This window comes from Mirounga leonina, unplaced genomic scaffold (genome assembly GCF_011800145.1).
Source record: "Mirounga leonina isolate KUSES-001 unplaced genomic scaffold, KU_Mleo_1.0 Mir_127, whole genome shotgun sequence".
Lineage (NCBI taxonomy): Eukaryota > Metazoa > Chordata > Mammalia > Carnivora > Phocidae > Mirounga > Mirounga leonina.
Genome location: NW_023270316.1, coordinates 54319044 through 54342238, shown reverse-complemented (window position 1 = coordinate 54342238; position 23195 = coordinate 54319044). Strand labels below are relative to the sequence as shown.

The 23195-nt window shown below is 44.2% G+C and overlaps 1 protein-coding gene across 1 annotated transcript; it reads left to right on the top strand.

The window, feature by feature from the left end:
* Positions 1-9766: 9766 nt before the first annotated feature.
* SMIM2 (small integral membrane protein 2) lies at positions 9767-11643 on the top strand. Its single transcript, XM_035003803.1, is given in 3 exon segments — positions 9767-9924; positions 11201-11231; positions 11233-11643. Coding segments are annotated over 3 exon segments (465 nt in total). The 3' UTR covers positions 11509-11643.
* The last annotated feature ends 11552 nt before the right edge of the window (positions 11644-23195 follow it).

The following is a 23195-nucleotide window of genomic DNA, read 5'->3' as shown; positions in this document are numbered from 1 at the left end:
GGATAGATTCTATTTAGACCCAATTAGGGCCCTGTTATCCCGTATAGTGTGTTGAATAGTTGGCCCCAAAAGGTATGTCTACGTACTTACCCCTGGTAGCTGTGAATGCAAAAGTGTCTTAGCAGATCTAATTAAGGATCTCAAGATTTAAGGTGAACCCTAAATCTAATGACAGATGTCCTTAACAGGGAGAGGCAGAAGAAGATTTGGGACAGGAACACATAGAGGGAGAAGGCCACGTGAAGACAAAAACAGAGATTCAAGTTTTTCTGCCAAAAGCCCAGGAATGCTTGCAGCCACAAGAAACTGGAAGAGGCAAGGAAAAATTCTCCCCTAGAGCCTGTGTGGGAGTGCGGCTGTCCTGACACCTTGATTTCAGGCTTCTGACTCCAGAGCTGTGGGAGTATGAATTTCTGTTGTGTTAAGCCATCAAGTTTATGGTGCTTTGTTATGGCAGCCCGAGAAAACCAATACACTCCTCCTTTGCTTATATATCAGAGAAACAGGTATGCATGGGAATGTTTGGGCCCATGAAGGAGGTTTTCAGAGGATTAGTGAGAAAGGCAAGGCATGAGGGATGTGACTGGCTCAGAACCACAAAGAAATAGCTCCTTTTCTCCCAAAATCATCAGTAAAGACCAAAAGCATCCACAGGAACAAAGTTTCTATTACTCAATGAAGTTCACCCTAAGAAAGTATCTTCCACTTATAAGAGAAGTAATAGTAATAGAAATAATAATAATGACAGAGAGCATGCTATATGTCAGGCGCAGTACTAAGTGTTCTCCATATATCCATTTTTCCAATGAGAAAATTGAGGCTTAGAATGATGAGGTAAACCTTTATACAGTACTTAGTATATGCCAAGCCCTGTTCTAAGAACTTTACAATGATTAATTCCATCTTCATAATAATCTGTGAAGGAAGAATTATTTCCATCTTACAGATGAGAATACTAAGACACAGAGAGGTTACAACGTATGTCTAATGTCACATAGCAAGGAAGTGAAGGAGCTCGGATTCAGATCCAGCTGGGATTCAGAACTTTGTCCCAAAGATTCTTCTCTTACTTAAAGTTATCCCATAGCTCTAGGTAAAAAAAATAATAATAATAAATAGGGATTTGAATGCAGGTGTGTCTGACCCCAAACCGCATGTTTATTCCATAAGCTACATTACCTCTTTTAAAAAAAATGAGGGGTAAAATTCCATTGTGAACAGTAGTCCTGCCCACATGACCATCCCAGTCTGCCCACTCAGTTACAGGCTCTGAGGGTCTTCAGCCAGGAGACACAATCGTGAGCACAATAGCCAACATATATAGAAGCTCAAACCTACCTGAGGGAGAGACTGGCATTGGTTTTGTGGGCTAGTCTCTGGGAGGTTGCAAGAGAGCCCTCTCCACCCCCTTCCCTGCTCCCTCTTGCATACTGTCCTGTCCATATTTACCCAGTTGTGTGAATGAGGTTTTTATTGTTTCAACAAATATTTTTCAAGCATTTATTGCATTCTATGCAATATGGCAGATGCTAGACACAGAGTAAAGGCCTAGGCCCAGGCAAGGCATGCATAGTCTCCAATTCAGAGTGATAGGTGCTATTAAGGAAGAATACTAGTAATTAACAGCCACAATTTTTAGAGTGCTTATTATGTGCCAGTCATTATATAATCTTGCTAACACATGGTACTCTGGCTTGCCATAAGAGGGTCGCCTAACCCAATCCTGCGAGGTTAAGGAAGGCTTCCTGGAAGTGTCCTGAGGGATGAGTGGGAGTTAGCCAGGTAAAGAAAGGGAGCCAGGGAAAACGGTCTTCCAGGCAGAAGCCTGAAGCTGAGAAAGCACATAGTATACGTTGTAGAAAGGGAAGTAGCTTAATATAGTTGAGGGCAGAGCAGGAAGTAGAAATAGTAATAGATGTGGTGGGAGAAATGTCTGCAGGTAAAGATCACCTTGGCCTTGTAAACCAGGATAAAGGTTTATTAGTCCAGCCAGACAGGAGTCCTCCCTATTGGCACCTGTCAGCTGGGACCCTTAACATCTTCCCCCTCTTGCTGAATTCCCTGCCCCCCGTCTACTGCCTGGAGTCTTGCTTCCAGGTGCATGGACGACCCAGAGCTATACCCATAGCTACCTGTCTGACTACAGGCACTACTACTGCCCAAGAGCTCCTTGGATGTTGACATCGGCCTTAACGGCACACAAGTTCACTGCCCCTTGTAGACACCCCTAAATTGATGGTTGGATACCACCAGCCCTGGAGAGCAGACCATAGGAAAGTTATTCCTCTAGCTCTGGCTCAGCTGCCCCTTCCTCCTTGCTTTCTGGTGCCTTAGAGGGCCCCTGAATGCTTCAGGAAGATGTCTACCATCTGAAAGTTAAGAAGAGATTCAGAGTTGTGTCTTAGCGAAGACTATACTACTGGTCAGTGGGAGGGGACCCCAGCCTCCTGACTCTACATCCACAGTTTTGGTCAAGTGCAGGGGCTATGGATACACGTAGCTTGTGTCTGAACACTGATTGTACCGCTAAGCAGTAGCTGGGTGATCTTGGAGCAAGTTACTCAGCTTTCCTAAGCCTCAGTTTTCCCATCTCTAAAAAGGGGTAAAATTTCTCCCCCTAATAGGACTTCAGTGATAATTAGAGAATGTGTGTAAAGAACCTAGCACATGGCCAGGCATTTAGTAGACTCCTATTATGAAGATTGTAGTGGATGCCACGGTGCCACACCAAATTCCCCTTCACGTCTGAAATGTTCATTCTCCTGGCTGACAAAGGCTCCCTAGGCCAAAGGAAGATTTCTTTCTCAAGGTCATGACCCTTTTCTGGGGCAGCCCACATTCAATGATAGGTTGATGTGGGAATACAAAGTCTGGTTCCCTTTGCCCCATAAGGGTCATCAGAAGAGTCTCCTTCCATCCTCAGAGTTCCTCCTGAGATCAGCTGAGGACTTTGTTGCCACTGCAGGGGGCTTAATGTCTTCCAGTCCCATTTCCTGGGCTCTCCCACAGCTGCTACTCCCTGGAGCAGTCCTGGATACATTTTCTGCGTGCAAATCTCAGAGTCTTAGATGACCCAAGCTGTAATGATTAGGAGGAAGATGGTGTGGCTACTCTACCTCACTGCCTTTAAAGATCTAACCTGCGCTGGTATTGATAAGAATATTAAAATGGTGGCAAATTAACTTACTGGCTTTTATTTCTTACTTATTCTCAAATAAGTTATTTCTTTGTTTATTTGAAGTTCCTATTAGAAAGCAAATACACAAACTCGAATTTCACATGTATGATTTATAAGTGTGATATTTCTTTAGTAAGGACCCAGCTTCAGACTCCTTTCAAACACTGATTGTTCTCAGTAAGTTACACATGTGACTTAGGCAAGATTTATCTCCTTTATTAGAAAAGCAAACCAAACAACAATCAATTCATGAGTTCAGTTATAACTGTTGTTACCTGTTTTTTCTCAAAGTCTAAATCATATATATTGTAAACTCTATTACTAGGCTTAGTAAGAGTATAGGATCATTTGGGCAAACCAATATTCTGATAGAGTTGTTACATTTCCACACATGCATTACCAATTTTTAATGAATTAGAACATCGTAAAACATATTTAACACTAAAAGTCTGCTGCTCACAGTTTAATTTTATTTTTTATAATTCCAAAGGCATTTGACATTTGAAAGGTTATCACTGCATTATAAATGTGCAGAGAGAAGTTACTAGAGAATGGCAGATAGTCAATTTTAATCTGTGTTGATGATTATGATATACATGAATATCCACATTTGCATACATTAATCTTGTTAAATATAAATATGAGGACTATTATAAAAATTGGTAATTGGAGTATAGCTGTTCATGGTCACAGTAGGGAACTCATTTATTTGAGTGGGATTAGATAGATCGATTTTAAATTAAGATAAAATTTACATACATTGCACATTAGGTGTACAGTTTGATGAATATTGAAAACTGCACATAGCCCATGTAACCAACAAACTGATCAAGATATAGAACATGTCCAAAGCAGGGATTATGTGGGAAAAGTCTTCTGAATTTCTGACTGTTCTCAACAGTGTGCTCAACTTCCCCAGAAAGCTGGTCAGCTGCTGGATCCTGGTGCCTGCTTCATTCTTCTCATCTCCATTGATTCTGGCAACTTCCATGCCAATGCACCTTTCCTCTGCTGAACCTCATGGCACACAGTTGTCATCAGATTTGGAGACAACTTCTTTCATTTTCCCAGACGAGGGCTGTTTCCATTTGTATCTTGAACATACATGGTGATCAGATTTCTCCACTCCTTCCAGGAGCTCTCTAAACCTTTGTTCATAAATCTTCCCAGCACAGTCCTGGGTAATGAGTAGGCAGCAAGTCATATGCTTTGCTTTTATAGATGGAAAGCTTGAAGCAAAGTGAAGTTAGATGGCTTCCTGACCAATGAGACTGACCCTGACTCAGAATTATATGACCCAGTCTGTGCCATGGGTTTGTTTTATTTCCTCCAGCAGGAAGGAGAAAATGGTGGATTTCAGGAGGCAGTTATCTCTTTAAGTCTATTTTTCTCACCCCCACTTGAGATGTTACTCCACCATTCAGGGGTGAGGACAGAGCAGCCTGGAGGGAGACAAAGCAGTAAGAGACAGAGATTTGGTGTGAGAAGTCCTGGGTTTTGGTGAAGTTTTGAGAGATCAGAAGCAAAGGAGAAAGAACCAAGGGTCGAAGATGGTCAGAACAGTGGTTCTCAGGGTGCCTGGGTGTCTCAGTCAGTTAAGCGACTGCCTTCAGCTCAGGTCATGATCCCAGGGTCCTGGGACAGAGTCCCACATTGGGCTCCCTGCTCAGTGGGGAGCCTGTTTCTCCCTCTTCCTCTACAGCTCCCCCTGTTGTGCTTTCTTGCTCTCTCAAATGAATGAATAAATGAATGAATGAATGAATGAATGAATGAATGAATGAATGAATGAATGAAATATTTTTTAAAAACCCAGCGGTTCTTAACACTTCTTGCTGTTTTATCTTCAGTAGCTTATACTGGCATTTTTAATTAGACTCTTTCACTATCAAAAAGATGGCAAAGAAGTTTATAAAGAAGTCATTGAATTTTTTTTTTTAGAAGTCATTGAACTTCCTAAGAAATCCCCCTTCCCCACTCCAAACATTTCTCCCTCCGAATGTTGTCCTTTATGTTAACTGACTGGTTTTGTTGAGATAGCCACATTTAGTTCTTAGGGGAAATATATATTTAGAGGCTTAGGAAATCGCGCCAGAGGATTTTCCATGTTTTCAGCAATGGGAGGTGTAGCCACCTAGTGTTTTAAATTTTACAAAAGGAACTGTGGAACTGGCTTTGCCCCTGCCCTACCTCTCCAAATGGAGCCAACAGACTGGAGTGATCGGAAATGGTTCCACTCTCCAGCTGTTCTTATTGGCTGGCTCACAGTTCACCTCATCTCCTTAGCATAATGACTATGCTGTGGGATTTGACAGTTGCAACATCGAATCTGCCTCAAAGGCTCTTTCTCGCTTCCAGGGAGTTCCAATGGACCTCCTTAGTTTGGTGTAACATCTAACCACAACTTTAATTATTAGTCTTCTTGAGAGAACCAGGGAGACTGTCTCTCACACTATGACTCCATCCACTCAGCTATGAATGAACAATCCAGCTCTTTACAGTTAACTCCCCAAACAAGCTTGACATCCCCAAAGTGTGAGTAAAATAACTATATGCCTTATACATCACTACCTGGGCATGCCACTCCTATTTTGTTTCTTACAAATTATTTTACATTCATCCCAGGCTGAGTTAAACTTTCTCTGGTACCTTCTTCTGACTCATAAGAGCATAAACCTAATCCACTGTAGACAGTCAAGGACTCTCTTTAGTTGTATTTCTGCAAGAGGCATCATCAAGGTTGCTTAGCAGCAGAAATTGGTTTATTAAAAACAACTTTCTATGAGGAAAGCACCTCCATATTTTCCTGTGGATTCATGTCTTCTTGTTGACTGATTTGCTAACTGAATTACTCAAAAGATTTTCTCCTTATATGTGCTGGGGGGGGGGGGCGGATCTAAGGAGCAAAATGGCTGGGAAAGACTTCATATTAGAAAGTGGATGAGACACCTTGAAGCAACTAGGAGAACCATGTTTCTCTGTTCAGAAACCTCTAATTAGGAAGTGTGAGGACTCAGGGTGACCTGCCCTGCTCTCAGGTTTCATTATGGGCTCCTGCAGGATGAGGGAGAAGCTTGGAGAAGAAGGGACATGTGTCAGGCTGGGGATGGGGACAATCAACCCAGGGAAGGATGTAGACTTGAGTTATTACCTCGTGACCTGAGGCACCACAGTTGCCAAACTTATTTTGTTGAACTATGCAGGCTAACAGTTATGCTCAGAAAAATAGCAAAGCTACCTGTGTAAGGGAGGGGGGGGGGGAGTCATTGACATTTACTGAATGATTATTAAATGCTAGCCACTGTTTTAAGCATTTTTCTGTACACGAAAATAAATACTATTAGTTTAACACTGTCTTTAAAAATGAGAAACATAGGGCGCCTGGGTGGCTCCGTCAGTTAAGCATCCAACCCTTGATTTTGGCTTAGGGTCGTGAGATTGAGTCCCGCATCAGGCTCTGTGCTGGGCATGGAGCCAGCTTAAGATTCTTTCTCTCCCTCTGTCCCTCCCTCCCAGCTCATTTATGTGTGCACTCTCTTTCTAACAAATAAAAATAAAAAATAAAATAAAAACGAGAAACCAAGACTTTGAGAGGTTAAATTCATGAATAAATTTACCTATAAGTAGCAGGGATGGGATCTGAACCCTGGCAGCCAACACTCCTATCCACTGCACTGTTTAGGCCCTTAGTCTCAGATGACTGTGGCCATGGTGGGGGAACTGTGGCTGAGTTGTCAGATTTTCCCATTTTTCAAGGATGCCAGTTTATCTGAATTTATTAATGAGAAATTTCTGAATTTTTAAATTGTTGGTGATATTTTTTAAAAAAAAAATGTTTTTGTAAAACTCATTTCAGGTCAGCAACTGAATGCGGGCTGAATGTGATCAAGGATTACTTCCTTCTTGCCAGTCATTAGGTCATTGCTTAACCTGTGTACATATGGGATAAACCTGGACTAAAGAAGTAGAAATGTAAACAGGAACCCACACTAGTCTCATTCTAGTAAATGCCCATTAAGGAAGCTTTGAAATATTGGATCATCAGAGGGAGTTTGATTGCCCTAGGCTTTGCTAGTTTCACCAGAAACCTAGAGAAAATGTGGATTTCAGATTTGTAATGGAGCAGAGTCTAGAACTGTGAGTTTCAGCCAGAATGCTGTAGTTTTATGGTTCAAAGAGGTTAGTGGGTTACAAGTGAGCTGAGATACTGGTCCTTTCAGCCTTCAGGGGGCTGAGAGTTTCTGTGGTCCAGAAGTCCCTTGGTTGGTCACCTCTGGCCTTAAGTAACTCCTCCTTCCAGTTTACTCCATGTTGCAGACATTATAATTTTTAAAAATGTGTGCCATGAAATTAAAACAATTAGGAAGCACTTCTATGATCTTTTCTTATGTAATACGGATTGCTCTAGTTTACCATCCAGTGTTTTTCTTCTTGATGAATGGGATCTACATCTTTATATGAATTCTTTAATGGAAATTTTGTCCTCTTCTGTTCATCTGGATAGTAGGATATCCTCCTCCTGATTCTCTCTCTCCCCCACTCATGGATCTTTTTATTAAAAACAAATCATTTTGGTTTTGGTGGCTGGGTGGCTCAGTTGGTTAAGATCCCAGGGTCCTGGGATCGAGCCCCGCATCGGGCTCCCTGCTCAGCAGGCAGCTTGCTTCTCTCTCTCTCTCTGCCATTTCCCCTCTTTGTGCTCTCTCAAATAAAATTTAAAAAATCTTTTAAAATTTTTCATCCATCCATTCATTCATTCATTCAAGTTTTCTTCCTGACTTATAATCTCACATAACAATGTGGTATTATTTAGTATCAAGTCATTCAATAATTACTTGTTATTTGTTTGGAAAGGTGAGAGGGTATGGGGCCTACTGGGGGAATCAACTTGTCTTGGTCTGCCTGGGACATTTTTAGCACTGAAAGTCCCATGGACTCCCTCCTTAGTCTTGGGCTAACCAGGATCATTGGTCACCCTAGGCTTAGCAAACATGTGAAGTTGTTACAGGATAAAAGACCATTCTTCATATGGACAGCTAGGTATGAGGAAAAGCAGGGGAGAGTTTCACACAAAATAGCCTCAATTTTTTACTAGATAGATGTAAGGTCACCTGCTGGAGAGGAAGGTGAACAGATGGTAGAGGAATTGTCACTCAGTGAACCCTCCCCCATATCCTAAATAACAAACCTCACTTAAGTTGTAGTTACTCAAAACTGGGGGAAATGTGGCTATTATGAAGGGAGGGAAGCACCTAATATGAATCGTTGCCCTCAAAGACCCAGAGGAGGTCAAACACCACCAGGCTGTGAGAGAAGCCAAGGACAGAGCCAGTGAAAAACTCAGTGCATGACTGGGCACAGGTGCATAAGTGTCTGTGCCCTGGGCCTCCATCTGCAAAGTGAAGGGGTGGACCATGCACACCCCTCAAAGTCTCACATGCATTCTAGAATCCTAGCAGTTATTCAAGAATTATAAGGGGTGAGAAATAGTTACACACACATGCACAGACAAATGTTAGAAGTCTCTGGTATGTGAAGCCAAGAGAAGAGGCCAAAAAATTAGGATTATGACAAGGACGGAGCAAACCCTGGCACAGTAAGAAGCAGACGGTACCCTGGAAGTTTATGAGGAAGGAAGTCGCATTCCCCACATCAGAAACAAACTTCTTACTGTATACCTTTACAATTTAGAAAAAAAATCATATGGAACAATAGCTTGCAGACTGAGAAGGATTGGAAATAATAGTGTTTCATTTGATCCTCACACAATCCTGGGAGGCAGAGAGCAGAGCTTCTACTCTCCCCATTTTATAGATGAGGAAACTGAGTTTCCAAGTAGTTAAGGTCACAAAGCTAAGTCTTGGATTCTGCTCTCATGAATTTCTGTAATGCTTAAAAAGAAGGGGGGTCAGTTGCATCTTATCACTACACAGCCATTTCAGAAGCAGAAACCCTGGACAAGAGTGTTAGGGACCCAAGGGACACACTGTGCCCTTCCCAGGCTGGAGCACAGGATGCGGTTATGAGTGCAATGGTTACCCTGCTCTGGAGAGGGCTACTCTTAGTATCACCAAAGAGACGTCACTGTAGATATAGGGTAGCCTGATCAGTCTCTATGCTTACCCTCTGCTGGGGCTGTATCCCTGTGGTCACACGTCTAATCAGGTCACTGCTGGAGTCCCTTTTCCTAAATGTCCCAGTGCCACAGCTTTGGTGCTTTGGGAAGGCTGTGGGATTGAAATGATCAGAGTCTATGAGGACTCCTACTGTCCTGCTATGTGCTTTATGTGAAGTCCAACGCAACTGTACTACTTTTGCTGCTGTTTAGATTTTTTTGTCCATTATAAATTATTATTCCAAAAATAGACTGGTAATATATTCTTGTACATCTGAATTTAATTAAGAACCTTCTTTCTATTGACACAGATGTGGTTTTACTGCTTCTGGTCAGGCCAGACAAGGGTATCTAAAGACAGATTTCTGAACTGTGGGCCAATTTCTCCAATCTTCTTAACCTAGGGCCCCTGCTCTGAGATGGTGATTTATGACTTTGACATGCTATCTTCAACCACTCTCTGGTCACTAGGGAGTATGCGAAACCTCACAGAAATGCTGCTTCTAGGAGTTAAAGTTGTCCCCTCCAACCTCAACAGGATCCTCCTGGGATTCAGAAGATTACTTAATGCTCTGTATTCTGAGGACTGTCAGAATCACCCTGACCTTACCGAATCATTTCATGACTTGGGAGGGTTGGTGATGGGATTAAATCTTCCACACTGTGGTCCTTTTCTGATGTATTTGGCCAATGGAGACTCCAAGGGCATTGTGGACTCCACTTTGTTTCCCAAAAGGACTAACACCGCGCAGAAACTCATGTGCTATTTTGTTCTGTAGCTTCTCTGTTGAGCAATACCGCACCCTTGGAGCTGATGCTGCCTAAAGAATGAGAGGTTTGGGGGAACTGACAATTATTATTATTATAAATTTAAGGATTTTATTTATTTATTTGACAGAGAGAGAGCACAAGCGGGAGGAGCAACAGGCAGATGGAGAGGGAGAAGCAGGCTCCCTGCTGAGCAGGAAGCCTGAGGTGGGGCTCAATCCCAGGACCCTGGGATAATGAGCTGAGCCGAAGGCAGACGCCTAACTGACTGAGCCACCCAGGCGCCCCAGAACTGACAGTTATCACCTAGTACACCTCCCACACTTCTGCATGTGTGAAGACCATACTGCCTGCACCTGGGGCAGTAAAAGCCTACATCCTTTAACAGCCTCACAGGTGTTCACCCCAGCTGTTGGCTCAAATCCCAGGGAACACTGCCTCTTTGGTACATGTCATAATCAGGAGATTATGCCTCTCTTCATCTTCTGGGGTTCACACCATTTAGAGTGGAGAGTTTGGGGGGCAGAGATGATGGGATGACGACATCCATGCATCCATCCATTCATACCTCCATCCAGTTATTAAGGGCCTAGTGTGTGCCATGTGTTACGCTGGATACTGGGCATTCAGTGGTGAACAGAGAAGTCAAGGTCTCAAGGAGGGGTTTCTGTTTCAACAGGAACAGCCCACAGAACTTCATCTGCTTTCGCTTCTGGTGTGTTAGTTACTGCCAAGAGTTTGTAGGTGTTTAGGGGCTTCATCACGTTTGGAAAGCTCTGGCTCCTCTCTGCTCCTTTGGAGACTAGCCCTTAGTTGGCCTTGAATGAGAAGCTGGGTCCTCAAAGTGCCACTGTCAGCACTCTCCGGGTGAGTACTAGGCATGGGGAGGGATCAGGGTGTGGGGCCCTCTGAAGGCTGTGTCATCCCCGGCTCCAGCCACAGAGGTTACATCATGCAGGGAAGCTGAGCTGTCAGCTTGTTGCTAGGCTGTGGCTATTTATTTTTATAAATGAGACTTGTGCTTAATTTAGAAATCTGCTTTTCCTTTTTCTTTCTTTTTTTTCCAGCATCATCTGGCTGTCTGGCACCACCAGAGAAGTGCATTTCTGACCCAACAAGAGCTGGTGGGTGGATGGGGGCAGGAAGGAGGCTGGGGAGAGGACTGATGCCAGCCCGGCTGCCTCACGGGGAAGTAGAAACACGTGGCCATTATGCCATAAGCATCCCTTTGGGCTTCTAGACGGGTTTCACGTGTGACACCTCCACAGTCCTCCCCTGGAACAACACAGTAGAAAGCTGCCCCGGTGCTAAGTCCTCTTCTAAACAACCACACACCGGAATACAGCGCAACAGAAGGCAAGGCCACAAAAAAGAGGATTTTAGTCCTTTGGACTTTCAGTCCTTTGGATGCAGCTATTTTAATAGAGCCACTTTATCGCAGTTATTTTGACGTGAGGATATTTAGATTTGACCTAAAAAATCAGCCGATAAATGTGCTGACTTTCAAAAACAAGTGAGTAAAATGGGCATTTTATACTCCTTCTGTGAACTTCCCTCCAGCCCCAATCTTCACCCTATTGCCAATCCTGCCTCTGGGCATCAAGGTGTATGGGTCAGGAACAGGTAAGGGGAAAGGGTGGGAGAGATTCAAAATGGGAGAAATACTGAGGATCAGGTACCGGTCAAGAATGCAGTAAATGTCAGGAAGGAGGTGCCTGTCAGAACTGGGAGCAGGTCAGGAGGAAAGGAGGGTCGAGAGGTCTCTAAATCAATAAAAAGGTCACAGTGACATGGAGCAGAAATAACAGATGGAATGAGGAGTGGGAAATTGCTTATAAATATAAAATACAGTGAGTCCGTGTTTTGGTTCACCTGTTTGGAGGCTGCGTGAGAACAGCTGCGTGAGAAAACAGTCTACTTAGGATTCAGAATCACTCATTTTGGCTTTTCCGTGGGCAGTGTCTGACTCACAAATGTCTACACATTTCCCTTGAGGGCTTGTTTGTGCCTCAGTTTCCACACATAAAATGCAAATGATTATGTCTACCTTCCTCTTTCCCCATCTTTTGCTCTCCCTGCAGGGGACATGCTGAGGATGAGCCAGCAGCTTGTAAACCGCTCCCAGCCACTTGGATCAAGGTGCTTCTGTGTATGTGAGTGTTCTGTGAGTCACAGATTTGGGAGTCGGGCAAGTGTAGCCGTCTCTGCCCGGTGATTCATGTGCACACACTGATACCTCTAGCTGGAATGTATAGCGTTCGGGATGAATTTGTTCTTGCCACCACAGAGAACTTCATCTGTACCCAAATGCTAATACTTGAGGAGTTTGCACGTGGGCACTGGGATATCGGCCGTGATAAGAGGTGCAAGGAATCTGGCCTTTCTGCTCGTCATCTACAGTTTTAGTATAAAGAACTACAGCAGCATGTCTGTGCCCAATCATGACTCCCCTCTGCCAGCAAAAAAAATATTTCCAAATACTCTTGCCATTTATCAAACTTGCCAAAGTCCCCCAGAGGCTGTTCCAGTAACTGAAGGCAGAGGGAAGAGAATACTCTCTGCCAGGTTTCACTACCTTCTGTGTTTACTTTTTCTATGACAAGGTGAAGCCTCGCCAATTTGGTCCTGGAACGTCCTTCCAGAACTGGTACAAGGAGGCAGCGGGGGCTGGGGCCTCAGCTTCCAGAAGCCTGACCTGAGGTCACCACGACTGGGCAAGGACCTTCCTCTGAGCCCTCAGAATGGAGGTGAAGGATGCATGGATCTGCAGCTCGGCTGCCCCAGCCTTACTACCAAGTACGTGGCATCACCAACCCTATTCTAAGAGCCAACGAGCCATCTCCTTTGGTACAGTTAATCTTTGTTCCTGCTACCAACTCATCTTTCTTTGTTATTTCTCACCATGTCCCTGCCTTCAGATTTCTTATGGATTCCTTTCTCAGGCATCGTGTTTTGATTCCCTCCTCACATTTACTTCCAGTTGCCAAGAACAACTCTATTCCGGCAGGAAGATATTATTTGGCTTAAAGGAGAGTGAGCAGTGACTTCTCTCCACTAGCATTCTTTGAATTTACGTGGGAATTTATTCTGGGAACTGCTCAGAATCTCCCTCAAGTCTCTCCCTCACCATCAACATGTTTCCATCACAGAGTTGCTTTGCTTACATTGTTTTTAACTGGGTAATGATAAGAGCTTTTCTTTTGAAGCCTGGGTGGAGGGCTCAGCACCCCTCTCCACACTATTACTCCCCAAGGACCTTGGCTGAGCCCACACTGAGTATTACAATGGGTATTGTTACCATTGTTACAGACCTGAGCATTGTCCCCAGTGCTTGCTTGTGAGATAAACCTTGAGTCCTCTTTCAGAATTGTTAGTTTTTCCAACCCTTGGGCATTGAGTTCACCCTTGAGGGCAGTCCGTCCTGAGGGACTGACAAGCATTCTTTGATTTAGCTGGACAGATCGGGTCCAACTGACGCGTGCTTCTCTGGTGACATCCCAGCGCCCTAAATGACACATGCTAATTACCATGGCTGATCCCTAGCCATGTTTTGGGGAAGTTATGTTGCTCCAACCACCACTTTGTATAGTGATTCGGGAATTTGCTGTTTGACACAGAGGCAAATGAAGAGATGGGAGGGTCTGGGCACCACCCAGGCAGCAAGCAGGCCTGCTTGGCCTATCCCCAGAGGATGTTCTGAGAGCCCCTGAAAGTGTCCTGGTCCTGGACTTGGTCCACCTGGACCCATGGCAAACAATGGCCTAGTTTCCTCTAGACCAAAGGACATTCTGACCTCCCAGGACAGAATGCCACACTCGAAGGTGAGGGAAAGATCTCCTGGAGAGATCAGACAGCAAGACCCCTGCCACAGGGCCTAAAACCAGTATAATGGGCCAATGCTGAGCAATGAGCATCCCTTCCATTTGAAGGTGCTTCCAGATACATGAATGGTCTCCTTTAAGTCTGCCCACAAATCTTGGATGTGAATTGGGCAGGTGTTATTACTCAGGTTTTACCAGTGGGGGAACTAAGTTTCAGAAGTTCCCCCAAGACAGTGGCCCAGCTCCTTCCTCCCAGGAGCACCTCATATGTGGGGGCCTTCAACACAGGTTCCTGCTGAGAGCGGCAAGTATGCATCTCCTGGTTGGGCACTGAACAGGAAGACCGTGGCTCTGGTGGTAATAAATTACAGAGCTCTTCAGGTTGGAAGAATCTCTTCTCCTACATATCCAGGAGGGCCCCGGCATCAGGGCTGCATGAATGAGAAACAGAGAACTGAACTCAATGTCTTTAAAAACAATGCCACGTTGAAGTAAGCTTGGAGGTTCCCCATTGTTTTATCTTGTTTTGCCAACCACATGGACTTCTGAGCAGGTGCAGCCTCAGCTACTCCTTACCAGCTTTCAGTCCTGATGAGCAGCGCCATAAATGCTCACTTTCATTGAACGTGCCTGGATTGACTTGCTCTGTAAATTCCTCTTCACGCAGCAGCAGGAGAATCTCTGAAGCATGGGAAGGTAGAGCCAGAAGTCCCTAGAATGGGAGTGGGTTCTTGGATGCCACCTTCCCATCAGTTCTCCTGGGTTCCAGCAGACAGCAGATTGGACTTGCAACCAAGCAGACACATGAAAGCAAACGTGCGCTTCTAACATTTCGTAACCTGCCTCCCACAAAACAGAAGGCACTCTTCCCCTTGCATTATTCTCTGCCTTGTTCTTGACATATTTAATGTGCTGAGTCTACAGCCGACTTTGCATTCCCAACACCTCCCACTTGACATGGCTCCTGGTCCCTCCAGGCCTGAGGATCCCAGTCACGTGCTACACCCCACAGAACACTCTTGGCTCTCTTTCTAGCCAGGCTACACTCCTCACCTTGACATTTAGGGCCGGCTGTTTCTTTTCCTCTTCTGCTCCAAAAAATCAGGGTTAGTCAAGATTCACTATTCCCGGGCAGCGTTTGGAGAAACTAATGTTGGGATAAAGGGGGGTTTTCTGTATGTGATGGGTGAAAGCAAGCATTGCCTTTTTGCTCCTATTCCCTGACTTCGCAACAGTGTGAAACCCTAAGCAGAAAGCCGAGACTTTTCCAGGCCTTTGTCTACACAGAGCTGAGCGTATCTTTGAAGTTCTTCTGCTTAAACCAGACAAAGCCATACTGTCCCTTTCCTGGGTCCTTCCTTGTTGATGGCCCAGGCTGAGTGCCGGGTTCAGCTCATTCACCTCAGGGTGTCTGGCATGGAATAGAGTCATCAACAGCCTGAGGGACACAGAGGCTGGACCAGTTCTGTCCCTCCCCTCCCCCGACTTCACATTCTGGAATTTGGGTGTAATCCAGCTGAAGAATGAAGGGAAGTCAAGTGTCGTCAGATGCTAAGTAATGCCTAAGGGTACCTATGTAAGGGATGATAAAGTCATCTGAAAGAGAGAAAGGGGAAGGGAAAAGAAAGATAACAAATAGGAGAGAGAAAGAAGGGAAAGGAAGAAGAAGTACAAAGTGGTAGTAATGCAGCAGAGTGGCTGAGTGCCACCTACAAAGCTTGGAGTGGCACAAATGCCATCTGTCACCCATCCCTGTTTCAAAGTGGCATCAGGAGCTGGTGAACACATATGTTTGCTCCAGAGAGGACACACAGCTCAGATTTTAGAACCATGTTGCCTCCCATGGTCCCCTGGAGTGGGAATGAGCAAAGCCCTACTTACTTAACCATGAGTGGTCTTGACCAAAGGGTGGTAAAATGCTTTGTAAAAAATATAAATCACTTGTGTAAATATAAGATGGTATTTTTTTCTCCTACTCACCCCAAAACTTGAACACACACTATTAGCACAACTCTCCAAGGTTAATTTTAAGATGCTGGTTTAGGGTATTTTTAAGGGAAGAGACCATGAAAGCTGGATTGAGCATACTGCCTGGCACATAGTAGGTGTTCAGTAAGCATCAGAAATTGAATGAATGAATGAATATGAGAGAAATATAATGAACAACAAATTAATAAGGTACTTGAATATTTAACGTTACTTACTTTTCAAAACCTTCATGGCTTTTGTTCTGGGCCCCAAGGATGCAAAGATGAGAGAGCCCTGCACACACACAGTCACTAGGTGACCTGTGATCACACGCACATGCTGAAGTGCTTGTGCAAGGAAGACATGGACAGGGCACAGTGATGGAGGTGGCAGACTCTGCCCAGGAGCTGCTGAGGTCTCACCAGGCTCTGGAAGACAGAACAGGACAACAAAGGTATGAAACAGCCTGTTGTGTCAGAGAGCTCAATACTTGGGTATGGCTGGGGCAAATGGAAAGTGTGTGTGTGTGTGTGTAGGAGTGTGGGCGCGTGGGGAGAGTAGGAGCCTTGGTGTGAGAAAACACAGACAAGATAGAGAACCTTGAATGCCTCCGGTAATCACCAGCTTTGTCACCATAGGTCTTAGAGTGTCTTTTATAAGACCGAACACTGGCAACAGTAGGTTTCACTTATTTAAATCTTCCTGGGAGGCTGAAATTTCATGTATACGCTATTGCTTGGTCATTGGGGAGTGTGTGGGTGTCTCCGTGTCTCCTTAGAGCCTCCAAGCTGATGGGAGAGGGGAACCATCTCTGATGCTCATGTGCTTTCCGGTCTGTATTCCTCTCTGCTGTGAGCTACCTCAGCACAAAATCTCCCTGGTCTCTGAGCAGACTGAGCACAACGGAGCTTTACTCTGTATGTATGTACGTATAGATGAATATATGGCTATATATATGTACGTAAGGATGGATGGATGGATGGACAGACAGATGGATTGGGGGACAGTTGGATGTTCAGAGTCCTACAAAGGCCTTTATGCCCCAAGATTCTCTCCTAAAGGGGCAAAATTCATGTTTACCACCAGTACTTGTTTATCATTAGCCTTGTAGCCTCTCACAGGCACAGAGCCCAGAAGAAACCAATCTGGAATGAAAGGAGACAAGGCTGGAGCCTCCAAAGAACTTAGTGGGGAGCCCGGTCAGAGTTTATCGGAAGTGTAGGCAGCACAGACTCTGAGGCCTACGAGGAAGAAGGGGCTGGAAGGCTCCACAGACCCTCAGGCTCTCTCGTGCCCAGCAGCGCCGGCACAATGGGCCCAGGGCTGGAACATCATGAACACTTCTGCTCCAGAATGCCTTGGGAGCCAAAAGATTTGAGAAAGCCCAAATCAGAGCAGATAAAAGGCAATTATGTTCCCACGTCCTGGGCTCCTGCCACCCTGAGGCTCCCTGGGGATATACTTGTGGTGTTTGGATATTTCTCTCACAAAGGCCTGGAGAGAGAAAAACAGCCACTCAGCATCTAATAAATTATCCACCATGTTCCTGCTTCTGCTGGCCTCATTCTGACACTTCTCTCCTTCTGACTGTAGATAACAATTACCCTCTAATTGCTTAGATAATCTTGTTCATGGAGCTACAGCAATGACAAAAAGCTCTCGTTTGTTATTGCTTGTTCTGAACGTTGATTCAAGCCAAATCACAACTCGGTTCTACATATGATTCTCTTCTCAAGAGCAGAGCACCTCACTCCACCCCTACTAAGCAAGGTCTTTGGAGACTCGGTGGGTGTCACAGCATGTAATTCTTGCCTCTTTCTTGGCCCAAGGGCTGCACCTGACTTCCAGGAGGTCACTAATCAGCCTTCCCCAAACAAGGCACCAAAGAGGGGTCCTTGTGTATTGGAGGGCCACCAGCCAGCAGTGGGTGGAGAATAAGTCCAGGAAGGCAGTGAGTGGATCCCAGTCCCCACCCCTCTAAGAGTGGATATTCCTGGAATTCAGAACCAGCCTTTGACTCTGTGTGCCATTATATCTTTTTCCAGAGCACAGAACTGAACGACAGAGAAATATCACAAATCATTGACTTAAATAGTATTCAATGCTTAATGCTGGATGCTCCATAGTCTTTCAGAAGCTTATTTCCCGCAATATGAGTACAGATTATGCCTTGAAGGCACCACAAATATACAGAATGTATGGAAATATGAGGTGGAGGTGCAAATCAGACGTAGCCATGAACATGGATTTTCAGAGCAACAGTCAAAAGGAGAATGCTTGAGAGAAATACCCAAGTACGAATTGAAGGTCAGGAGGTCAGGCTTGGAGATCTAAGTTGCTGGATTAATTACTTGGTTCATTTGTCCAACTCTATTTATTGAGGACCTGTTAAATGACAAGTACCAAATGAGGCACAGAGAGTTTTTAAAAAGAAAAAAACACTGCCCGTGGCTTTGAGGAGCTCACACTCTGGTGAGAACTCAAGTATGAAGGTACTACATAAATAATCAGTACAACAGTACAGAGAACATAAGAGGATCAGGAAAGCACTGAGGAAAGATGGATGGACTCAGCCTGAGGAGATGGGACCCCCATTTGAACTGGGACTGGGAGGGCTTGGTGACCTTCTGAAAGATTTTCTAAGGGCATTTCAGGCCTGGAAGCCGAAAGAACAAGGAGTCATGAAAAGAATGTGAAAATGTTCCAACGATCAAAGAATCTGTGGAGGGAGCCATAGTGAGGGGATGTTGCTGGAAAGAGGCTGGGGCTAGCTCTGAGTAACCTGTGATGGATTTGGGCTTTTACTTCAAAGGCTCTAAGTGGGGAGGGGGAATAAAGAGATTCACTCTGGCCAGCGTGGAGGGGAATGGATGGCATGAATAGGAGACAAGTGGGAAAGTGGCATAATTAGTGCAGCAGAGAAGAAACTTCCAGAGACCTATGCGAGATGGAGGCTTTGTCTTTTCAGTGTGTTTGGGGCACTGTTACACAGAGATGTTTTATTTGATTCCCTTAACCTGCTTATTCTGGAAACCTGTCCCCACATTTTTCTTGGGCCTTGAGATCCAGCCTCTGTTTCTGCAATGTCAGGGTGTACACTATTTTTCACCCTTGGTCAGGGAGGAGAGACCCCAGGGTGCACACTCAGGTTAATGGAAGTTTCACATCACAGGTTGGACTCAACTTGAAGTCCCTCATTTATGATCAAAATAATTGTGCTTTCTCTTTTCAAGTTGACAAATTCTCACTTGAAGCTGAAGATATTTGTGTAAGGACACGGATCTCTCCTTACTTTCTCTTATCAAGGGTGTTAATAATCCAGGGATCAAGACTCAGCTGGCCTACAAACACTGATTTATTGGACACTTGCTGTTTATCCTTCACATCATTATTACAGGTTGTGTTCAAGAAAGAGTGAATATTGTTCAATGGCCAGAGGAAGGTTCAGACCATGAGGAAGGATCAGGTCAGGTGTTCAGAGCAATAAGCAGCCCCTACCTGGTGCTGAACTCAGCCAATCTAGAGCTAATGGTGAACATCTGTCCCTCTCCGACGTATTGCCCATTTGCTTGGAGTATCTCTGATGACTCAACAGCCTCAGACTTCATACACACAAACATCTGTTTGGAATAACTGTCATGTTGTTTCCAAATAATTTCTGTGAAAGGTGATAAATGAAAGTGCTCTCCAGGAGGCCTCAAAATGAGCTCTACTCTGGACCTTGACCTCTCCTTAGTTTCTCCACCAAGGATGTTAATAATCCACGGGTCAACCATCAGTCGACCCATGGTCAAAGATTTATCGGACACCTGCTCTTTACACTTCACACCACTATTCTAGGTTGTGTTTGAGAAAGAGTCTAGACTGAGTCTCAGCAAAAGTCCCTTTTAATTCCTCCCACTACCTGCAATGCTTCTTGCTATCTTAGGACAGCCTAAGTGGCTGTTGTGAAAACTAATCTCTCTTAAAATGCTTGTAAAGCCTGATGCACATCAGTCATCTGCTCCCCACCAATGGACAGAGAAACAAGAGAAGGGCTAGTCGCTGAAATGCTTTTCAGATATAAATCTCCAACCATACTGAGGAAGCAGCCTCTCCCTTGGAGATGGTACATTGATTTGCCTAAAAACAAACAAACCTACATTTCTCTGAGCCTGTGTCCCATTCCCCAAAGGTAACATATTCCAGAGAATAAAACAAAATGAAAATATATTGACTCAGGACGTCCTGTATGTGTGAGTCTCTGTTAAGCTCCACATAGGTACTATAGGGTCACAAAAAAACCAAGACTTGGCCTCTGACCTCATAGAGCTTACATTTTACTTGGGGACACACAGAGCTGAATAAATACCTTTACAGGTCCTAACATGAAAAGATATGGTCCCTCCCACCCATATATAGACCAAATTTTTAAAAAACCAAGCATATGTAAGACACAGACTACATGTATGTAAAAATTCTAGATTTTCTGACTGCAAAATTCTGGACAGTTAATTGAATCAAAGCTGAACTTTTCTCATGTTTTTGTGGCCCTGCATTATTGATTCTTAAAGTATGTGCTTCATCTGCCTACTAGAAAACAGATGGGGCCTGAACTATACACACCGCAAGATACAAGACTGATCACTCCAGACAATATTATAAGAAAAAAAGGACATGGGGGTCCCTGTGTCATTCAGAGTTCTCAAGAGAAATAGAACTAGTAGAAGATTATATACATATGCTATCTACAATATATTTATAGTGCACATACACACACACACATACACATATATATATATACACAAGTGCATAGAGAGACAGAGAATAGGAGATTTTGTATATATATGTATATGTATATACACATAATTACATATATGTATGTATATATGTATATATACATATGCATATATAGAGAGAGAGACAGAGACAAAGACAGAGAGAGAAAGATTTATTTCAAAGTATTGGCTTAAGGGAATATGAGGGTAACTGGCAAGTCTGAAATCTGTTAAGTCGGGAGCAGCAAACTGGAAACTCTCAGGCAGGGGCTGATGCTGTGGTCCACAGATGGAATTTTTTCTTCCTCACGAAAACCTCAGTTTTGCTCTAAAGGCCTTTAAACTGATTAGATAAAGCCAGATTATCAAAGATAATCATTACTTAAAATCAATTTAAGTAGCTTTTAATCACATCTACAAAATACCTCTACAGCAACACCTAGATTAGTGTTCAATAAATGACTATAGCCTGGCCAAGTGGACACGTGGCATTGACCATGACAGTCCCCTACAAAGGATTTGGCCAAGGCCAGGGTGGATGAGCAGAAGGAAACTTGGCTGTTGAGAGCTGGAAGGGGATTTGGAGATCACCAAGCCCAATCCTTCCGCACACAGGCAAAGGGCCTACAGTGCTTGGTTTGTACAAATCTTGAAAACTGATTTTCCCAACCCAGAAGCGTGTTTTATTGAGGAATTCAAGGGGATTGTTACAGATGCCTGGGGTCTAGATTTTTTGTTGATCAAGGCCTGATGGAGCAGAATGTACACAACAGATGTCTAAACAACATTTTTTTTCCAAACAATATTTTTAAATTAGGTCACATGGGTATTAGAACTGGGTCTGAGGCTTAGTTCTACCCTTTGAGGATAGGGTCCAAGACTGTCCGTTCACTGATACCTCCCTAGGGCCTAGCCGAGTTGTGGTATGTAATAGGTGCTCGAAAACATTGGTGGAATTCATGAATTGAATGAATGCATGGAATTTAGGCCAGGTGGGTGTGCAATATCCTGGTTCTATCCATAGGAATGCAGACGCAGAAAGGAAATATTTTAAGCATGAAATATGGTGTTTTCTGAGTTTCCTCATCAGTCCAATGGAAGTGGTAGTGTATTACCTATTTAATAGCGCAATTCTAAGGACTATATGGGTAGATAGATATAAATATAACATTTAGCACAGCACTTGGTATATAGTAGGTGCTCGGTAAATGGTAGTGATTACTATAATCAACATTATTTCACACTATCCAATTCCAATAGATGCTGTTGGTGCCATACCCAGACTACTTTTACCAGACACTGCACCCATCCCCCAGCTCTGGGAATTGAGTGCTAACAGCTCACAGCTGCCCCCTTCTCCAGAGAATTGCCCTCCACTGAAACAAAAGCTGTGTTCACCAGGCAGTTACGGCTCCCTTCTCCCAAGGGACAGCTCACAGTCAATGACTGATTCATAGGAGAAAAAGAGTTAGCCTTAAGATGGCACCAATCCTAAAGCTCATGGTAATCAAACTGCAGCTAGTGCCGAGCTGGGCTCACATGTTGGCATTTCCCCTGCCTTTTTTCTGCTCCTCCCACTCCCTTTCTCCTGAGAGCATGTCCTCAATAAATCGCTTAGACAAGACTCCTCGTCTCCAGCTCTGCTTCTAGGGTATCCAACTTAAGACATGGTTACTTGGAGACAGCTCCTCTTCCTTGTCTATGCAATAATGAGCCATTTTGCTCATTGTGGTTCTGCTATTCAGATCCTTGGGTAAGTCATATGATGCTCCTAGCCAGAAGAGTAAAATGGCTTTGCCTCTCCAGTGGCTCATCCACATCACACCTATCCAGTCAGAGAGGCTGAGTGCTCTTTATCTTACATTTTGCCTAATTCTTCCTGGCCAAGTCTATTCAATTAGCTTGGCTTGCTCTTTAAATCAAATAATCACACTTTTGACCACCAAACTCGAATTTCAGGGAAAACATTCATTCATCTGTCCATCCATCCATCCATCCAACCATTGAATAGTTATGGAGTGTTGTCCAAGTAGCCAGGTATTGTGCTAGGCACATGGCTATAACATAGATAAGACAGAGTACTTGCCCTCCAGGAACTCATTCTGGAGGGAGAAATGGACAAGCAAATAGGCAATTGTAAATGAAGTTTATGATCCGTGCTCTAATATGATGCTAAGAGAACACAGAGAAGCTCCTATATCAGGCTGGAGGTTTAAAACGCTTGGTTTTTTATTGTGGTGGACCTACACACAAATAAATAGAATGGAAATCTCCTAGAACACTGCAAACCAGAGTGGTTACTTCAAAGAATAAGGTGTTACAACATAGAAAGAAGTGTAGTTTTAAGCACAAAGAATGGCTGCCTAGTGATGGGCAGAATAACAAGATATAAATGCAAAGGACTCTGCCTGCTGTGTTATTACTGCTGTAGCTTTGCTCCCACTCAAATGCTCACTTCCCCCAAAGAAAGGGAAGCCAAATTACGGTTTCTGCCTGGGGACTGGCTAGATCCGTGGTAATCAAAACCAAGTTCTCCCACTGGCTTTCCACCACCGTCATGGCTGATGGCCCACAGGCACAGTCAGGATGCA